This window comes from Anthonomus grandis, chromosome 8 (assembly GCF_022605725.1).
Source record: "Anthonomus grandis grandis chromosome 8, icAntGran1.3, whole genome shotgun sequence".
NCBI lineage: Eukaryota > Metazoa > Arthropoda > Insecta > Coleoptera > Curculionidae > Anthonomus > Anthonomus grandis.
The window spans coordinates 3,624,537-3,644,785 of NC_065553.1; the positions used below are offsets into that span (position 1 = coordinate 3,624,537).

A 20,249-nucleotide genomic window follows, 5' to 3' on the forward strand; every position below is an offset into this window, starting at 1 on the left:
GAAAACCAATTAAAAACATCTTTTAAAACCTCTTCTGAAATTCTTTTTACAATTTCTCATCATCCGCGAAGCTAATAATATCTGCTGAAAAATTTGTTTCCAATAAAGGGTTTAAGTAAATTATAAAAAACAAAGGTCCTAGTATAGTGCCCGGAGGTAAACCACACTTTACAATTCTTGTGCCGCTAAAAATATTTCCTATGGCAACCCTTTGGGTGCGACCAGATAAATAATTTCTAAATAATTTATGCAGTATTATGGTGGTCAACTGTATCGAATGCCAGATCCAGGAAGACACATAGACAAGGATTACAACCAAACCAACCTATGAATTTCTGTTACATGTTAATGCATGGATATTTCGGCACTCAAGAAAGAAATTTGCCAGGCGTGTATATCGTCTTTATATAAACAATTTCTATTCTTTTTAGTTACGGAGAACCAAGAATAACGTACATAGAAATTAACTAAATTAATATTTAATTTATACTTTCTGTATAGTCAACATTTTTCAAACCCCTACCATAGAAATTAGGGACACTAAGACGTAAAATGTTTAATGCGAAAGTAACTGTTTTTAATTAAGAGTTTTAACACCCTGAAGAGTTATCATAAGCATACAGGGCGTTCTATTAAAAATCCTGTTAAAGACAGTTTTTTCTTTAATAATAAAAAAATGACTGACACTAACCTTCAGCAAAAATCTCACTTCGCCTATACACAACTAAAGAAGTGGCCACATACAGAGGCATCAGAGGCGGACTGGCCAAAAAATAATCATATAACCTGACCACATCCTTGTACTGATTGAGTGAGTGTCCAAACCAGGTGAGGTACCATGGAAGGGCGAACATTGTGCCCACCCCCGCCCTAAAACCATTTAATTCTATTAAAAAAAAACGAATTAAAACAAACTTAAAACTTACGTATCCATAAAATTATATAGATCCCTATCGACGTTATAAAGTAAGGCGTAAATGTAGTTCAATCTGTAATCGGTCTTTTCCATGGTCGGTTCCATACACTCTCTCAAATTGTTGATGCTTAGTTTTTCCATGATCCTAAAAGCCACTACTTCGCCCACCACGAGTAAAAATGTTATCGCTACATCGTGGTATCCCTTAAAGAAAATTGTAAAGTAAAGGGTGTTTAGGGATTACAAGATGGTTTTAACTGAACATTTTAATAGAGTAACAACTTCAACTTTTACCATTTTTTTGATACTTATCATTCCTTCTATAGGATTAAGGTAATTGGGTGGGTGATGATAGGTAAAGTTGAGTTGGGTTAGATTAAGTCAGATTGGCTTGACTTGGGTTGACAAGATTAGTTTGGGTTGGGTTGGATTTGGTTACATTGTATTAAATTGGTATTAGGGTTGAGTTGATCCTCTCTGATTAGCTCTATTCATGAGTGGATAAAGAGAAACTAGCTAAGATAGACATTATATAATAATATGATAAGTCAATCTAAGAAATACAAAATCTTGATTATATCAATAATCCTAAAGAAGCCCTTTGATTTAATCCTGATGAACCTATGATACCTAATCCTTTTTGGAAATTTTTAAAAATTCATGGATTCTTTATCTGTACTGTTTGAAATGAAAAAAGTGATTACGTAATGATATATCTGACTTATTTGAGATGGAAAACATGCACCTTAAAAGTGAAAATTCGTTCCTCAAGATGCCTTGTATATGAAAGGCTGGTTAATATCCCAACCAGGAAATCCATGGAGCTTGATCAGAAATTCAAGTATATATTACAGAATTATAAATTATCAGATATTCTCTGGCTTAAAAATTCAACACATTCACAATCACCTGGTTGGCCACAATCCGAACTAAGAGATGATTCAATAAGGCAAAATGGCATTGCTGAGCCAATCTGATCTTCTAATATGAATCTCTTCATCAATCAGAATATTCAAAAAATACAGTCCTCAGGTGAAATCCACATACATCAAAGGTAAACCCGCACATAGCCATTGTTACAGATGTAGTGGGAAGACATTCCTTAGAGCTAACATTTTTCTTTACAATCTGAGCAATAGGAAATATTGAAGAAATTAAAGATCCTAGAGGACTGATAAATTGACTCAACTTGAGAGGATTTTTGACTATCCTTTTAAGGGTTCTTCATTTCTGATTCTCATAAAAGGAAGAGTAGGTTGGCTTGAGTTCGGTTAGGTTGAAATAGCTACGTGATATCCTAAAAAGAAGTTTATTTAAGAGCATACTGTCTGGAAGTTGAATAAGGTTGACAAGGGTCTAAATTTTCCAGTAGTTTATCTCGCACACCGTTTTCCTAGAGTAAAGAAAAGGATTTCCTAGCAAATTTTTTCCCGAAAATGTGGGTTTTATAGAATTTTTAATTAAGTTAATTATTCCCAAAAAAAACAAATTTTAAGAATTAGATTTAAATTAGAAGCACTCAAATTAGGGTTTGTTCAATTAATGTACCAATTTTACACACAAATTTGAACTAATAGATATAGAGGCAACTATGTAAATTGATATATCTTCAGTTGCCATTTGTCAAACTGTATTTGTTAAGGAATATATCTCTTTAGGCAATGAAGCTATATATTCAAGTTTTACTTCCTATTTATCTCTTAAGGCTCTAGAATGAAGACTAAAATTATCATTATTGAAAGGTCTTAATGTCTAAAACATTTACAGTATTACACTCAAAATTAAATGATCCTGTGGAAGGTTCTTATTTTTAGGTAGAAGTTAGGCCTTATCACACAAGAGAAATTTTAATTTTCGCAATGTGGAAGAAAGAGAACAGAAATTATCATTAATAATATTGGAGCAATGTTGCTAATAATGTTTATTTATTGACCTACATAAGTAAAAAAAAAAAAATACTATTTCTGCGCATCATTTGCCAACCATAAACATAAAATGTACCGCTTTGAAATACTTAATCGTTTAAACGTTGAATAATTATATCAACGCTTCCGTACGCAATTTTACATATATCGCAAAAGCTAACTAGCGGTTATTTACGCTATTGATTTCGTAAGTGATAAATTTTTATATTCTATTGCAAATTCGAGTGCGGCACAACAAACATAATAATATAAGTAAAATGATAAAATGCTAATGCTAACGGTAAGATTAAAAAAAATATTATACTGGATATAAAAAAGGATGTTTGTTCGGGAAATTTTTTGAGCGTGCACAAAACATCCGTTAATAAACTGAAAGTACCATTTCCCAATTTTATACTATTTTTATTAGATTCTCAGAGAATATTAAAGCGTTCTAATCTTTTCGAAAAGTCATTCACTATGAGATTACTATAATAGTCGATTTAATTTAATTTGATCGGAAATAAAAACGAGTGCTCATGTGCAAGTTTTTAGTATGGGTGTATTGAAAACTGATTCACAGAATTTTTTTAATTGGTCGAACATTTGGCAATTGAACGTTTTGGCATTTTTGGTAAGTAATTTTTAATTTTTTTAATAAAAAATAATTTTGCAAATATAATTAAAAAAAAAACTGCATTTATTTATCCTCCTTAGGAACATACTTTGCCCACCCTCATAAATCATCAACAATCATTATTGAAGCTTTATTTACAGATATATTTATCGATAAAAGATAAGCAATCATTATAACGATATTTAATCGTTCCTGTTCAGTAAATTATGTCAATTAATTATATATAAAGATTCAATTAAAATCCTATGTAAAACACCTCCCTAATATAGATAAAATATTGAGAATTTCCTATACATACAACAGTATACTGAATAGAATTAGTACAAATTATTCAAACAGTAACTTATTGGCAGTTTTTAAGATGTTTGCAATATAATTTTAAGGCAGCATAACTAATAATACAGTGATTATTAGAATTTCGTATGTTTTAATAATAAAACCATCTTTATTAAGTTTATTATAGTAAGTTTATTAAATTTAGTTTCTAGTGACTTACCTGATAATATCTTAAATGTGGATATTTTATTATAACTCTCAATATAAGCACAGTTAACTGATCTTGTAAGGCCAACCTTTGCTCATATGGAATGCCTTAAATAATTTAATAAATACTATGTTATCTAACAAAAGTAATCTATACCTGGGGGAAATCTTTTAAGGGACCTATTAACATCTAAGACTACTTGTTGGTATTCGGGATGCACAGAAAGTTCCTCCAAAGAGGGGATTCTTTCATCTGTGCTTGGGTCTACTTCTAACAATAAAGGCCATACTGCACATCTTAAATCATCTAAAAAGTTATAATTCATGATATGTGTAAACTTATTGATTAACTTTGTTTACCGCCAACTAAACCACATTTACTTTTCGCTAATTCTTCCCATGTTTTTAATGTGGTTTGTTGATTGCCCAATGCAGCTTCAATTCGTTTCCTTTTTTCTTTTTCTTCCTCTGTTTCAACATCTACAAAAAACTTAGTCAGTAAGTATTTAATAATGAGGCGGCTTTGCAGCAGAATTATGTCAATTTTATCAATGTTACATTTTTGCAGAATTGTAAATATTTTATTTTTTGTAATCAAATATTCTCAGTTAAAGCTTTATTAATCCTAAATTTTTTTTTACTCAAATGTCATTAAAAAAAGCTTGTGCCAGGGTACGCAACAACCTAATCTCCCTAAACATGTTGTTTGTTGTTGTTCATTCTCTTTAATAATTTTCTTTCGGAAAAGATGCCGTTTCAAAAACTATTAAGAAATTTCGAATTCGTGGTAATGTTGTAAACCTTAAAAGAGGTGGCCGCCACAGAAAAACCTCAAAAAAAATAGACCGGCGTATACATAAGATAAATCTAAGTGATCCTAAGATGTCAGCTCTACAAATTTTGGCCAATCAGGAAGATGCTAGTGTGTCCTCAAGAATAATTCAAAAACGTCGGGCAAGGAAGCCTTTGCTTTTAAAAAAAATATGGACAGTAGATTACTTTATGCAACGTTTCATTACAACTGGACGGCCAACAACTGGAAAAAGTGTTATTTTCCGACGAATCAAAATTTTGCATTTTCGGTAGCGAGGGTGCGATACTTTGACCAAGGCTACTATCTGTAAAAGACTACATCCTAAATATGTTAACCCGATAGTAAAACATGAAGGAGGTAATATAGTAGTGTCGCTTTTCTGCATATGGTATGGGGCTACATAAAATTTGCGTGAAAATGGACCGATTCGAGCATTGAAACATCCTCGAAAATGTTATGCTGCTCTATGCAGAATGGGAAATGCCGTTAAACAACATGACAATAATCCTAAATATACCTCCAAAATTGTAAAGCAATGGTTTACGGAAAACAACATTACAACAACAAGTTTTGAAGTGGCCACCTCAGTCACCGGATTTTAATCCGATATAAAATTTGTGGGAAAATTCATGGACAACCAAATTCAAACAAAAAATATCAGAAATGTGGCATAATTACATAAAGAAGGCGATTGATGATAATGTTATCAATAATTTAACTGATTCCATGTCCAGATGTTCGGCAGCCATAATTGAAAACAATGGTTATTGTTTAATATTATAAAAAAGACTAAATATTAATATTTTATAGTTTTTATATTAAGAATTTTTGCTTTAATTTTGCAAATATACAAAAGTTGCTCCAATTTTGTCACACTTATACTAAAGTTTTTTTAAAAGTTCATATATTTACTTAAAAACTATAATTAATAAAAAAAAACCTGCTGCTTTATTTTGTGCCTTGATGTAGCTGTGCATGATAGGAATCATATTTGTTTTTCTTGGGATATTTTCCCACAGACGATTTCAATATTTCTAAGTTCTTACTTATTCGTTCTCTACAAACTAATTTTCAGTGTTGCAACAATGGTGATTACCAATTGGTTTTCTTCATTTAATACTGTTTTGGTTCTAGTTTGCTTTTGTACAGGATGTTGGAAATTATTAGGAAATTTTTCCTAATAAACTCTTGAAGCCAAAAAAACTTTCCAAGGCATTCACCGATAACGTAAATAATTTACTTATTATCGCTGAGAGTAATTCATTTTGACACAAATCTACTTAACATGACTTATAAGTAAACATTATAATTGACGTCACACAATAAAGAATAAATTAATTACGGCCAACTTTTTACTTGTAAGACAATATTTCTTATTTATAAATGAGAGCATCAGGAGGTTAATATTATTTGTCTCTAACTCAGTGGCGTGCAGTGGCATTAAGAGTAGGGTAGGCACTAGGCAATAAGGTAGCATAATTTTTTTAAATATAAAAAATATTGTATTTATATTTCTTCTTAAATATGTTTTCTCTGTAAATAGTAATGACTTAAATTTATTAAATTGTTTGCCTTTACCACAGATTTAACTAGCTAACGCAAGCTAGCTAGTTAAATCTGTGCTAGTTAAATCTTGCGTTAGCTAGTTAAATCTGTGCCTTTACTAAACAAAATCATTAAAAGTTGCTTTAATATTTAGGTAAAATTTTTGATGAAAAATTGTCATTTACACATTAGCACAATATCTTTAAAAGCTTCTAAAATGTTGGGTTTTCACAACTATAAACTGCTGATTGTTTTCAATTGAAGCAACAAAAACAATTTACTGCTCAGTGCTCGAGTATTGTTCTGTTGGTCTCCATTCTATGAAGCACATGTGGATATGTTAGAGAGAGTGCAACATAATTTTTTGGGTTTCTGCCCTCAAATAAAACATTAGAATCTGTGACCACAATTATAGTACACCAATGATCAGCAGTTATCTGTGGCTCCACTTAGCAGTTGTAGAAATACCAGTGGTGTAATATTTATTTACAAATTAATCTATGGAAACATTGCAATGCGTCATCATATCAACTCATTCGGCCCCCAACTTATTTTCTATATTCAATGAATTTGTTCATTTCTTTTTTTGCATATTACAGTTGTCTAAAGAACTTATAACACTGTCAGAGTAAGAAAATATACCCTTTTCATATATAATTTGTAAAGCAATATATATTAAATATTTATAATAGATTCAATTTTTGTGAAATGAATAAATATTACAATTTCAGCAGATTTTTAGTCAAATAATAGGAATACTAAGAGTACTATTTCTCAGTATAGTCATAGTAGCTATAAAGAATAAGCAGGGTGTGACAAATGTTGTGTTTTAAGATATATTTAGTGATTTAATTATGCCTGGATAGGAAACAATCATATTATTTTTGACAAAAACATTACAACATTTATCTAAGTATTATAATTGAAGACCTTGGTGCAAGAACCGGGCAAGTCCACATTTTGTAAATGTTGGGAAAATGAAAACAACTTTCCTATCTGAAAATAAATTTAAGTAAATACATAAATTGATTGAATTTATATAAACTAGGCATAATGCGTTAGTTTATTATAAAAAATAAGTACAATTTTTGCCGTCTATATGTTTTAAAAATATTTTGAAAATTTGGACTTGCTTGTTTCTTGCACCAAACTATTAAAAAACGAATAATATTTTGAAAAAATGTTTATTGTTTTTAAAAATTAACAGTGTTTCATTCTTAAATTAGTGAGGAATCAGTTTCATATCCTTCATTCTCCTCAGCGGTTTCGGGTGGATTCTCTTCAGGTTAGTCTGTAGCCAAATCTCCGAAGAGTCTTATAAAAATCTTGATAAGCGGCTGGGACATATTTTTGGACCAAACTCTTGCAATCCTTTACTTTTTTATCGTTTATTAATAGAAAATTTTTATAACAATTTTGTTGGTAGTCAAAGCATAACGTCTCCACATTAGGATTCTCCTTGGCAAGTGCACTTTTTTGTTTAAGATTTGTGTAAAATACTTTGCCTTACTTAAATGGACGGTCTTTTCAGTTTGCAAAGCTACTTTGTTTTCATTATTAGCCTTCCCAGCTATTTGGTTAACTAAGCGATCACAGGTTTGGCATGTGTCGGACAGGGGCACACCAAAGCTGATATTATAGTTCGATATAAAGTGGCGGTAGTAAAAGTCATATGTGACCTCTGGTTGACATTGTTCGCCGCTGGCAAGACATTGATAAACAGCTGGCTCATATTTTTTTAGATACATCATATGCATCTTTAAAATATTCAAATCTGAAGGTAAGTAGTACTTTCCATCATTTTTTTCTCGGCTGTAGTAAGAACTTCTTCTGGGGAAACTTTTTATGTGGTTATCTATTTGCGTTTTTATTTGACAGGGTATTTTATTAGGACGATTTTCGTGCTTTCCTCTCTTATCAGCTGACGGTGTTATGTTTCTCATTAAACGAGAAGCTAATCGGTCCACTCGATGTTTGGTGATGCCATGAATGGCCATAAAAGCTTTTCTGCACACTTGATATTATTCGGAGCCCACTCGTATCTGCAAAAAAAAATGAACGAGTTAGTTCTCTAGTATTTGTAGTGTCAGCAATATTATGGAGAGTATGGAAACATGTATCCAAAGAGGTTCTAAATTTACTGTATATACATAAAAATAGAAAAAATGTTTGATAAATCTTAATATCGTAAAATCTATTTAAATTTTGCAGTTTTACCTTAATGTATGAGAAACAGATTTTTGCGTTCCTTCACCGGTCCTTGGACGTTTACGAGCTATCAGTTTTGACGAGATTAGCCCCGCTAAATATAAGTCTTGTTTCTCCTTATCTGCTAGTTTATTAAAAGTTTCTAAAACTGATTGCCTGGTTTGCTGAGATATATTTAAGAAGCACCGTCGTGGACAAACACAATCACTCTTTTCGGCACGACTTTTATACCAGTATTTACGTATTCATATCCACTGGCTCTTGAAATTTTACAAACATTACTGTCCCATTCATATTCACGCCTCGGACGTTTTCAACCTTTTTTAACATTTTCTGCCTTTTGTGGTTGTTTCCGGACACGTAATTTAGTTTTACGTATCCCCCTATGTGTTCCAGGTTCACCTGCTTATGGTTGGAACATATTCACTTCCCGAACTTTGAAAAGGTTCCGAATCTTGCACTGACATGGCCTATTTAAAAGCTAGACATGTACTTTAAAGATAAACAATATTAAACCAACAAATTAACTAACGATAAACGAGCCAAAAGCATACTAAACTGGTTAGAGCGGCGCGGCGGTTTTTGTCCTTTGCCTTTATATTTTTCACTATATGCCAGGGTCTTGCCTGATTCTTGCACCAAAAGACGTGCAATTTAAATTTATATGGGTTGATATGTTTAACTCATTTTATAAGGAAAATGGACTTGCCCGGTTCTTGCACCAAGGTCTTCAATTAAATCATTAAGATTTTGGGGAATGAAGGAAATAAAACCCACAACCTGAATTTGCATGATTCTTTTGATGTTTAAATTGTGATATTATTATGAAATTATATTGAATAAAAAACCTTCTGTTTGTAATACAGTTTTTAAAAACTGATATAATACCCAACAAAATTGATAACAAAACAAAACTTCAGAATTCTAAGTTTACCTATGTATAGGGGCATATTGTTTATTTAATTAGAATCCAATTAGCATGAAGAATTACATGAATTAGACGAATTTTAGACATTACACCTTAAAATCAATTATGGTCAATGATTTTCCAATCCCAATTTGAAATATTTAACAATTTTATTTACTCTAATAGGTAATAAAGTAAAAAAAACTAAACTTGCTATTCAATGTACGTACTTACCCCTTTCAAATTTTAATTCAGACCTAGTATCCATAGCATCCTCATCTAATATTCCTTCCAGGTTGTTTTCAGAAGGCCTATCCGAATTACTATTTAGAAAGTGAGTGGATTCATCTTCCAAATCGAGACTACTTATTTCCGATTCGTAATTTTCCATGATTAAAAAGGCGTGTACCGTTGTTAGTTATTTTTAAACATTCCCCTTACGCTATATATTTACTTCAAATAAAAAAGACAAGAAAAATCTTCAGAACACATAATATTACAATACAAAATATTTTTCTCACTGAAGACAGATAACCTGAAATTGGTGAATAAAACGTCATTCCATCAGCTGATTGTCAACGTCATGTATGTGGATGACGGATGTGTATCATGCTCCGCTTTACGGATAAGTTTTCGTGAAGATTGTCTAAGCGGAATTCGGGACCGTAGCGGAATTTATCTTGAGAGCTTACAATAATATTAACAGGCAAAGTTTCAATTCGCAAGTTTTGAGATAAATGTGCATGCACTTAAAAAAACTGGATCATTTAAAAAAATATATTAATTTCTTCTCATCCTTTTCAATTCATAACCAATACTTGCATTTAATGTCAGTCAAATTAATGAAATTTAAGTAAAATGTCGTAAATGTCTAAGGCAAATAAGTCAAGAATTATGTAGCTAGCCAATATTTAAAAATTCAAGTATAAAATAATGGATTCGGATGTCTCCGACTTCCGAAACATTTTTCAGGGACAAGATTTTAAGCAAATCGAAGATGTAATTGACGCACGTAAACGTTTGGGACAATATAACGTACATAAACCCACAACTTCCGTAAATATCAAGTGCGTATATTCAAGTTTTCAAACTGGGACGAGTAGAAAGTTGAAATTCGATGAGGCTTCTGTACCAAATACTAACGAAAGGGACATGGGAATGAATGGTGGGATAAGACACACAGATTCTGAAATAACAATTGTTAAAGTGAAATGTACCGGAGCGGTTCTTAACAAACGAAAACCCAATAAATGGGATATGAACGATATAGCGATTCCAGGAGACGGAACGCACTTGGGAGAAAGTCCGTCCCTAGTTAACCTGGTGACTTTAGTAACACAGAATGTTCAATGTGAGGGCGATGACGAATATTTGGTTCCGTTGTCTTCGTGGGATCCTTTGGTGAAAATCGATGAAATTGTCACAGACATGAGATGTTCCTCAGAAACTAAAATGTTAGAGAAGCCGATTTTACGTTGCTCAAATACGGATCCGAATCTCCCATTAAAACAAGAAAATCTCAGCGAATTTACCAAAACGGATACGATTAACTTTGAAGAGCAGATCCACCGTAACTGTTGGGCGGGCAAAATTTCGAAATTTTGGCGAAAGCATTGGTTAAAATCAAAATCTCCTGCTGAATCACAGGCGAAAATCAATGACGAAGACTAGTAAACGTTGATTTAAATGGTAATTTAGTATTGTATAAAAAAAACAAACTCGTTTTTTTCATATTATATGTATTAGAATGTAGTATAAAGTGCCTTTGTGAAAACTAGGATTTTTTTTTTACCTTTATTCTTTATTCTTTATTCAAGAAATTTACAAATCAATACTTACATATTAGTAAACATTATTATTATTATAAATTCTTACCGGTTTAAATTGCACCTAGGTAAGCATACCTGTGTGTGCAATAAATAAATATTGTATAACGAATTGGATCAAAATTGGCATCTATATAATATGTAAATATCAAAACAATTTAATTATTTTACACGAAAATAGCGAACTACATACTTATTGATGTATTAGAGAAACTTCAAAAAAAGACTTAAGTTATTACAAATGAATTGTTTGACATTTTTATTAAAAAGTTTTTTGTTTTTTAAATTCCTGATATCTAGTGGAATTAGGTTGTAAAATTTGGGTGGCTAAATAGGTGGCAGATCTGAGATTGAGATTTCTTTTTGATGAAGGTATTTTTAAGTGTTTGTTAATGTTTTGCCTAGTGTTGTGTTTGTGTTGTATAAAATTTGTTTTAATCCAATCTTTTAAATAAGTAAATTTACAAAGAGACAATATGTACAGTGCACGAATACTGCAGGTTTCAGTAGAGTAAAGGTGAGAGGTTGGAAACAGTCTTGCTTTTTTAAAAATAACTTTATAGCAATATAGTTTTGACTAGTCCTTAGCTGTTCTAGATTGCTAGAATACATACCGCCCCACACCAATATCCCATAGGCAAGTAATGGTTCAACAAATGCTTTGTATGTCATAATAGTTGTTTTTTTGTTTAATATTTCACGCAAAATATAAAATTTTGGAATTAAACTTCTTATTTTATTCCGCAAATATAGCACATGTTGATCCCACTTTAGGTGTAAATCAATTACTATACCCAGGTATTTTATTGACTTAGTTTCTTTAATTCGTGATGTGTTGTTTATTTCTATTGAACTATAATCCGGACCGGTTCGCTTCGGTTAGTGAAAAAGCCATATAGCAAGTTTTGTCTATGTTAAGTGATAGTTTAAATGTGTCAAAATAATTTTTTACAACTTCAAAACCGGCCTTAAGTTTTTCTTTAGCATCAAACCACGAGTTTCCCCAAAAAATAATGGCGGTGTCATCTGCATATGCAAAAATTTTTGCGTTTAGTATGTTTAGTTCACACAAGGAATTAATATATATATTAAAAAGTGTTGGACCCAGGACGGTTCCCTGCGGTACTCCACATGTCATAGTTTCCGCCTCACTAATAACGCTTCCAATCTTTACATGCTGCGTTCGACCAGAAAGGTAGCTGGTAAAGACATCCAACACAGAGCCACGCACCCCATATGACTCCAATGTTTGAAGGAGTATGGTATGCGACACCGTGTCGAATGCCTTAGCCAGATCCAAAAATAATACCAAACATTTATCTCCATCATCAAGTGTTTGTGCTATATGGCTAGTTAAATTAAATAATGCATCGTTCGTGCTTACTCCCGGGATAAAACCAAATTGATTTTGTGATAAGAGGTTGTTGGCAGTAAGAAAATTAACCAATCTCTCGTTAAGACACTTTTCAAATATTTTGGCTATATTTGATATGACACTTATAGGTCGGTAGTTTGTTATGTCTTCTTTGTTGCCATTCTTAAAAATTGGTGTAACATGTGAGACTTTTAAAATACTAGGGACTACACCTTTTTTAAAAATTAGGTCAATAGCATGTGCCAGTGGGCCTGCTAGGAATGTATGCAATAACTTAATGATAGAGGTAGAAATATCATCTGGCCCCGCTGAACAACGATTCTTTAAATTATTAATATATTTTATAAGCTCATTACTATTTGTAGATTTAAGAAACATAGAAAATTGTAAATTTGGTACTGTGAATTAAATGGTTGTGTGGGGTTAGGAATTTTTTCAGACATTTTCTTTCCAATATTAGTAAAGAACTTGTTATTTTGTTTCGCTATTTCTTCCGGAGCTGTAATAATTGAGTTATTTATATTCAATTTATTAATTGTTTCTTTTGGTTTGTATCCTTCTGTAGCATCTTTTATTATTTTATAAAGCTTTCTTAGGTCTTGTGAATTATTATTTATTTTATTTTTATAATATTCATTTTTAGCCGTTTTTATTATTTTATTTAGAGTATTTCGATAGTTTTTATATTGTGCTTGTCTTTCATTGGAAAAATTATTTTTAAGTTCTTTTTTCATTTTGTCTCGTTTTTTAATTGATGTTATAATTGCCAAAGTTATCCAGGGTTTTAGTTTTTTATATTTTTTGCTTGGAACTGTAATTAATTCAGATTGCTTGATAATCGATATTAATGAGTTAATTATAAAATTAAAAACTGGTATGGGATTATCAAAGGAAAATACATAGTCCCAGTTTATGTTACTTGCAAGAGTTTTAACTTATTTAAATCAATTTTTTTAAAGTTGGTAAGATTACAGGCCGAATTAACATTACTTGTGTTTGCATTTGGCATTTGTTTATCTTGACTAAATAAATTAAGCATAGTGGGCAAATGGTCAGTTATATCATGTTTAATAATATAGGCATTATATTTTAAATAATTCTTAAATTTGGAGTTATATTTAATAAACATATAATCCGGATACGATCCACTATCCTCCCTTGTAATATTCATAATTAAAGGTCTAAAGCCAAAAGAACTCATTATAGATAGGTATTTATTATTTGTAGGGTTATCTTTATATTAATATCTCCTAACTAACTAATTTATTTTAGTTATATTTAGAAATTATGATAATTGTATTTTTTTAATCTTGTTCAGCACGTTCCGCTACCGTTAGTGGAATTTAATCTGACGCATCTCTAGCTTTCCTCGTTTTACTTGTCTATGGAAAGAACGTGCTAAAAATATTAATAGTCACGTCCGTTAGGTGGTTGTGGGACACTACCATTGCGGAATCCAAAAATATACTGAAAACTGAAAAGTAAACAATACTATAGCCAAGAAAAGTAAAAATTATTTCCAAGGATTCATAGAGAAATGAATATTAATTACTCTATGCAAGGATTTAATCCATGTTAGCGGGATGAATTACAAACAAGTTCTCATGTTGGAATAATTATTTTAAAACATTTAATTAACGAAGAATGGAGAGCCAAATCCAGCAAGAGGTAAACCTTAATTCAAATGAGGAGTTTAAAGATGTAAAGCCCCTGTAATACTTAAATATAAAATCAAATTCCATTACAGCTTTCTTGCCTGTTTTTACCCTAAAAATCACCTCATTAAAGCTAAAGACAAACTACCTCCTTTACCTTTTCCTGGTGTTTATGAAATAAAATTTAACCAATATCTAGCAATGTACATTATTCAATTTGGTGAATTCAAGAAGGGTGTTAACCAGGATTTATTTGTTACATTATCAATAGGAATGATTACCCATTACAGATATGATACTTAAAATATAACAGTACATTAAAAATAATATAAAAATACACTAAGAATATGCATTATATCTGTACTTGTGGTAGAATAAAGGCCAATGTCCATTTCAACTGTTTTGAGAAAAATAGGGTTAATGAGATGGATTGACTTTATATTTTTATAAATTGTGACCCTTTTTTCCTACTTTACTTATTTTTGGGATTTTAAATATTAAGAAGCGATTCTTTTTGAAAATGTATTGTTAGTCTTCTAAATTGCAAAAAAAATGGACATTGGCCCCAAGAATTGAAAAGCAGTACGGACATTGGCCCCTAAGCGCGGACATTGGCCAAGGAGGTATTAAAGAGCTAATGGACATCGGCCTTTTTGCTACAATCAAACAATCCCAATTACGAAAATAATCTTTATTTATACACAAAATTCGTATTTTTTTGCGTTAGAAAATTAATTTTCTGTGGCCACAAATCTTTACTGCTTATGATACCTACACTAAAATAACAGAGAAAGTTAGTTATTTTCTTCATGCTCAGGGTCTTGTATATCTTCAACATTTAAGTCGGAAGATCTTTATAAGTTCTCATAAAATGGTTTGTTATAATCACTAATGTAAGGCAGAAAATCTACCAAATCTTTGATTTTAAGATCTGCCAATGGTAAAGGTTCTTGATTTATAGGTTTAGGCACATCAATATCCAGAATCGCAGGCCGGTTTCATACAGAACCTCTTCTCAGGTCAACAACCTTAAACTCTTTACTATCGGTAAAGCTCGTTTTGTAAAAAATCTGAAACTGGTGTTCAATGGAGAACTTCATCCATTTAATCCGCATCCACAGAACAACTTCAGCAATCTCATTTTTTTGAACCAATTTTTCTGTCAAAAGGCTGTTAAAATTAAGTCTTTTGTAACATTTCCTTAACTTGTTGGGGTGGATTTCGGCGCACAGTTCTTATAAAATTAGTCCAGTCAGGGAGGACTTCTATTTCAGCAGTCCTTTTTTTCTTGCATATTTCGATTGCTGCATGGATTTTGTCGGTCTTCATATGAGTATGACCAGGCTCCATAAATTTGTGGTTGATTTCTTGCAAATTATGTCCTAGATCTTGACATTCTTTCAAGACATAGCTCATCATAGTACACATAAAAATATTTCTGTTTTGCCCCGAACATGAATCACTTTAAATATTTAAAACTTCCGTTTCCTTTGGTAATGACAAGATGTATTTTCGGACGCATTAAGCAATTTCTTGACCTCCACGAGCAGCAATTGTCTCATCTCATAAAAAGCAAATTCCCAAATTGCCAGCAGTTGAATTCTGATGAACAGTTAAATTATAAGTCCAGAGTTATCTTTTATAAAAAGAAACGTCATTACGCAAATATGGTGTAGGTAAGCACAAATTTGATGTCTTTCTTGCTGTTTTCTTTATCTAGTGACTTAACTTTGTAAGCCATTTCAGAGAGGTTTAAGTGAGCGTTTCTTTGTTCCAAAACTTCAATTTTAGTTTTTTTTTTCTTCTTCTGTAAGATTTTTACCATCAAATGTCTTTAACTTTACATTTAAACTGTCACATTTAGAGCAAGTGTCGTTTGCAGGGGCATGAAATGAAAAGTTGAATTCTTCATTAAAAATCTGTCTTTACAGACAGATTTTTACAGTGACTCTTTTTCAGGGCTTATGTTTTGTTCCTCGCAATACTGAATGTAAAGTCGATACATTTGGGCAATTGAAAGATCGGGACTTAAATATTTTTTTGATGTCCTCTCTCTAGAGTAATGACTGCTGTATGTAGGAAAACTATTAATATGTGATTTAATAAAATCTCTTTTTTCCTCGGTAACTTTATAATGATTTTGATGTTTTCCCCGACCATCTGAACAGCAAATATTTGAATCATTTAATTTTTTTTTTCCGACAATTACGCTCACTTTTTTAAGGGTCAAATCAAAAGTATTTAGGTACATTTTCCGACAAACCTCCAAATTCTTGTGATCTTCATTTGTGAGAAAGTACTTTCTTGAAAAGTTTGTGTATTTTGTTTATTTCGCTAAAACACAAGTATTTTGGCCTTTTAAATAATGTTAAGTCATTAATAAACTAACGTCCTATGTCTATAACTCAAATATGGGAAATTTGGACATTGGCCCTTTTTCTACCAAGGTACAGATATAGGCCATTATTATTAGTAATAATGGTCACACAACTATAAAGTGTCTAAGTTCATATTACAAAGATAACATTATGAACATTAAATCACAGTTTTAAGGTAATATTGCAGATTGTAAGTGTAATAATTGTAATTTTAAATTGATTTAGAAAAATTTGGTAAATATCAATATCAAAGGCATATTTATTAGATAAGGAAAATATTTTATATATAGGTGAAGCCTTAAAGCTATTAATGCATAGTAGAAACTGTTTCTTTGTTTAGTACTTATGGCCTTAAATGAAAAACACCTCATTTTTAAAAAATGATACACATTTTCACCTAACTATTTTCCATAGAGCCCAATGATCAAAGCCTCATTATAAGTAGTAATCAAACTTGTTAAAATATAATTGTTTCAGAAGCTTTTTTTGGATACTTTTAATAAAGTTATCCCAATGATCATAATATTGTGGAGACCATATAATAGAGCAATATCTAGTAAAACAAGACTTTCAAACAACTTAACACATACACAGGTTAACAGCTTTAGTGGTTCTAATAACATGTCTCAAGACATTATACACTTTTTTAACTTTGGTACCACTATGATCAGCAGAGATTAAACTGGTTAAATCAGTATCAGTTTAACCTTTGTTGGCCTAGTTAAGATCAGGCATGTAGAGGTGAACCATCAATCTTGTACACATGACTATGAACATTATTTCTCAATTTTAAACTCATGGAGGCACATTTCTGCATATTGAGGAAATATTAATTTCCTCACACCATTTAACCACTTTATTAAGATCATCCTGTAAGGGATTGCTCTTGGTGCCATGTCAATCAATTTCAAAGAACACTTTGAAGTAATCAGCTAACAAAAGTGCAGTCGAATATTTGCATCTTTGATAGGTAAGACATCAACCACATAATAAGAGCAGGTGCTACTTTCATTTGTTGAAGGGCCTTAATTATGGCAGTATTTTTAACTTTGTCAGAGGCTTTTTTGAAGTTGTTGGAACAGGATCAACTTGGGGTCCTGTGTTTAGTGAATTATACAATCTTCAGAGTAAATCACTAATTTCAATAATTTAGGATAGGACACCATGTTATTGCTTGGAGATATGATAATTAATATCCCCATACAGCTTTTCAAAAAAGAACAACCTTGCGCACCTTAGAGATAGAATTAAGAATTGAAATCAGTCTATAGTTTACCAAACCCTAATCTCTTGGTCTATTCCGAACAATATTCTCTGAGATGTTGGTGTTTAATCTCTACATATTAAATATCTCAATATTATTAGTTTTGAACAGTAACATCTATTTAAAACATACAGAATAAAAATGTTTGTAAACAAGGTATTCTGTGGCAACCACTAAGTATTTGTATATAAGAATATTGCCCAGTAAAACCAAGACATGAATAGATTTAAAACTTCTTAATCAAATTTACTGTAAACACCCTTAACTAAAAAATATTTTTTTAAGTACATAAATATAATGTAAAGCACTATTATCTACTAATCAAAAAGTCTAAAAATCAATACTTTAGAAGCAAAATCTTAATATTCACAAAAATTAAAATGTCGAAGAGAGTTGATTTTTCAACTTCTTAGATTATTTAGAAAAATTAACTGCCAATATTTGTTTCAGCCGACAAATGACTCCAAGTATGCCGTCGAAACTCTACTGCTTATCCTCCCATCATTTTTCTACATGGTGTATGCTGTTGTGCTATCAAGTCTGCTGTCCCACCGATCCAAAACTTCTCTATTTCTCATAGAATTTCTAGTCATTGTAGTGCCAGTGATAGCCAACGTCACAGTTTTGTCCCAGTATGTAACAAATGTTGTAGTGATTACATGTTTTATTTTAGGATTTCACTTGGTAGTTTCTTTATTGTATATGCGAGTTAGAAATAAGAAAACTATTAAAACAGCTAATAAGAACACAGAAAACAAAAAAGATTACATAACGAACTGTAGGGCTACAATCAATTTGATATCTGTTGTAGCCATTTTAGCTGTAGATTTTAAGATATTTCCTAGTAAATACTCAAAGACTTTAAAAACTGGGTTTAGTCTCATGGATGTGGGAGTGGGTTTATATGTATTTGCCAATGGTATTGTGGCCCCAGAAGTAAGAGGCAAAAAAGACTCTATTAAAAGTTCAATATTCGGGTCAGCATTATTAATTTTAATAGGGTTATTAAGGCTTGTTTTAACGAAATTGACCCACTATCGCGTATCGGACACGGAGTATGGGGTGCACTGGAACTTTTTTATGACTTTAGGATTTGCCAAGATAACTTCTTCGTTTATTTTAAACGTTTTTAGCCTGAAATACGTTTGGGTTAATGCGGTTTTAATTACAATATCACATGAAACTTTACTGCAATTATCATTTAAACATTGGGTGTTTGACTCCGACGATCGAAGTAATATCCTGAATGCCAATAAGGAAGGTTTAGTGTCTTATGTGGGATTTGCGGCGATATACTTATTTTCTGTTTATTTCGCGTATAATATCCGGCAAGCGGAAAGAAATTATAGAAATGTTAATTTAAGGTTTTTATTGATAACATGTTGCTGTTTAACTATGACGTTTTTTTGTAATTATCATTTTGAAGTTTCTAGAAGACTGGCAAACGCAGGTTACATATTTTGGATACTTTTTATAGGGTTTTTTATGACCTGGTTGTTCTTTTTGGCGGAAAAGGGACAGCATTATTTATTCAAGAATAAAATTAAAAATTACGTTTGTTCTCCCTATCTGTATGAAGCGATAAATTATAATGGTTTAATTTTTTTTCTGGTGGGCAACGTGCTTACTGGGCTCATAAACTTATCGATTACTACGTCAAGAGTAGGAAATATGAATGCCTTAATGATTCTTGTGGTTTATATGTTTATAAATTGTGGAGTAGTATATTGGTTCTATAGGAAACAGTGGAAATTGAAACTGTAGATTTTTTTAAATTAAATTTGTATTGTATATTATAGTGATACAAAAAATATTAATTTGTTTATACAAATTACTATATTGAAAAATGTGGATATTGTGGCTGAAGAGGTAATAATTTATTTTGTGACTTATTTTGTATATATGGTGTTTAAATATTTAGTAATGTAGTTTTAGCACTATTGTGTTTCAATAAGTATTCTTTTGTTAATATAACTTGATTTTTATCAACGACCAAATATATGTGATAATAATAATAATAAAATGAGTGCCAATTGAAAACTGCCGTTTTTTTAAACGCCCTGCAGGAAATTAAATATTTCGTTTTAGTAGGAAAAAATGTCAATTTCATTTTGAACACAAACTGAACTTAAAGTTAATGTTCATAATCAAAATCACATTGGCAAAATAATCATTGGAAATGGAAAAGAAAATTAAACTTAAAATATTAATCAAGAAGAAATAAGCGGATCAACAACGAGGAACTGTCATGACTTGTTTCAGTAAAAAAATATTTTGATATTTCGAGCGTGCAAATAATCTAAATAACTTATTTTACGCTAATTGGCAGAAAAAATA

General features: G+C 31.2%; 2 protein-coding genes and 1 long non-coding RNA gene across 7 annotated transcripts in view; 1 reads left to right on the forward strand and 2 right to left on the reverse strand.

The window, feature by feature from the left end:
* Window positions 1–9,970, reverse strand: part of LOC126739937 (TBC1 domain family member 20) — a 58,464-nt gene extending 48,494 nt beyond the window's left edge. For all 3 annotated transcript variants that reach the window (XM_050445767.1, XM_050445765.1, XM_050445766.1), the window contains exons 1-6: window positions 9,649–9,970; window positions 4,301–4,420; window positions 4,098–4,247; window positions 3,954–4,048; window positions 927–1,120; window positions 692–870 (exon numbers count right to left, since the gene is read on the reverse strand). In XM_050445767.1, the coding sequence (XP_050301724.1) occupies window positions 692–870; window positions 927–1,120; window positions 3,954–4,048; window positions 4,098–4,247; window positions 4,301–4,420; window positions 9,649–9,805 (895 nt within the window). In that variant the 5' untranslated portion in view covers window positions 9,806–9,970. The remainder of the gene's footprint in view (window positions 1–691; window positions 871–926; window positions 1,121–3,953; window positions 4,049–4,097; window positions 4,248–4,300; window positions 4,421–9,648) is intronic.
* Window positions 3,042–19,936, forward strand: LOC126739934 (uncharacterized). Of its 3 annotated transcripts, none has more exons than XM_050445761.1 (2): window positions 3,042–3,454; window positions 18,363–19,936. In XM_050445761.1, the coding sequence occupies exons 1-2, from the start codon at window positions 3,377–3,379 to the stop codon at window positions 19,674–19,676; spliced, it is 1,392 nt and encodes a 463-aa protein (XP_050301718.1). In that variant the 5' UTR covers window positions 3,042–3,376; the 3' UTR covers window positions 19,677–19,936. The 3 variants fall into 3 exon arrangements, with proteins under 3 accessions (XP_050301718.1, XP_050301720.1, XP_050301719.1); XM_050445763.1 differs by lacking the exon at window positions 3,042–3,454 and adding an exon at window positions 6,086–6,224; XM_050445762.1 differs by lacking the exon at window positions 3,042–3,454 and adding an exon at window positions 14,037–14,283.
* Window positions 7,467–9,349, reverse strand: LOC126739938 (uncharacterized). The gene is made up of 2 exons (XR_007661737.1): window positions 8,517–9,349; window positions 7,467–8,341 (listed from the first exon to the last, which is right to left on the reverse strand). It is a non-coding gene; the product is annotated as an uncharacterized LOC126739938 (long non-coding RNA).
* Window positions 19,937–20,249: the final 313 nt, after the last annotated feature.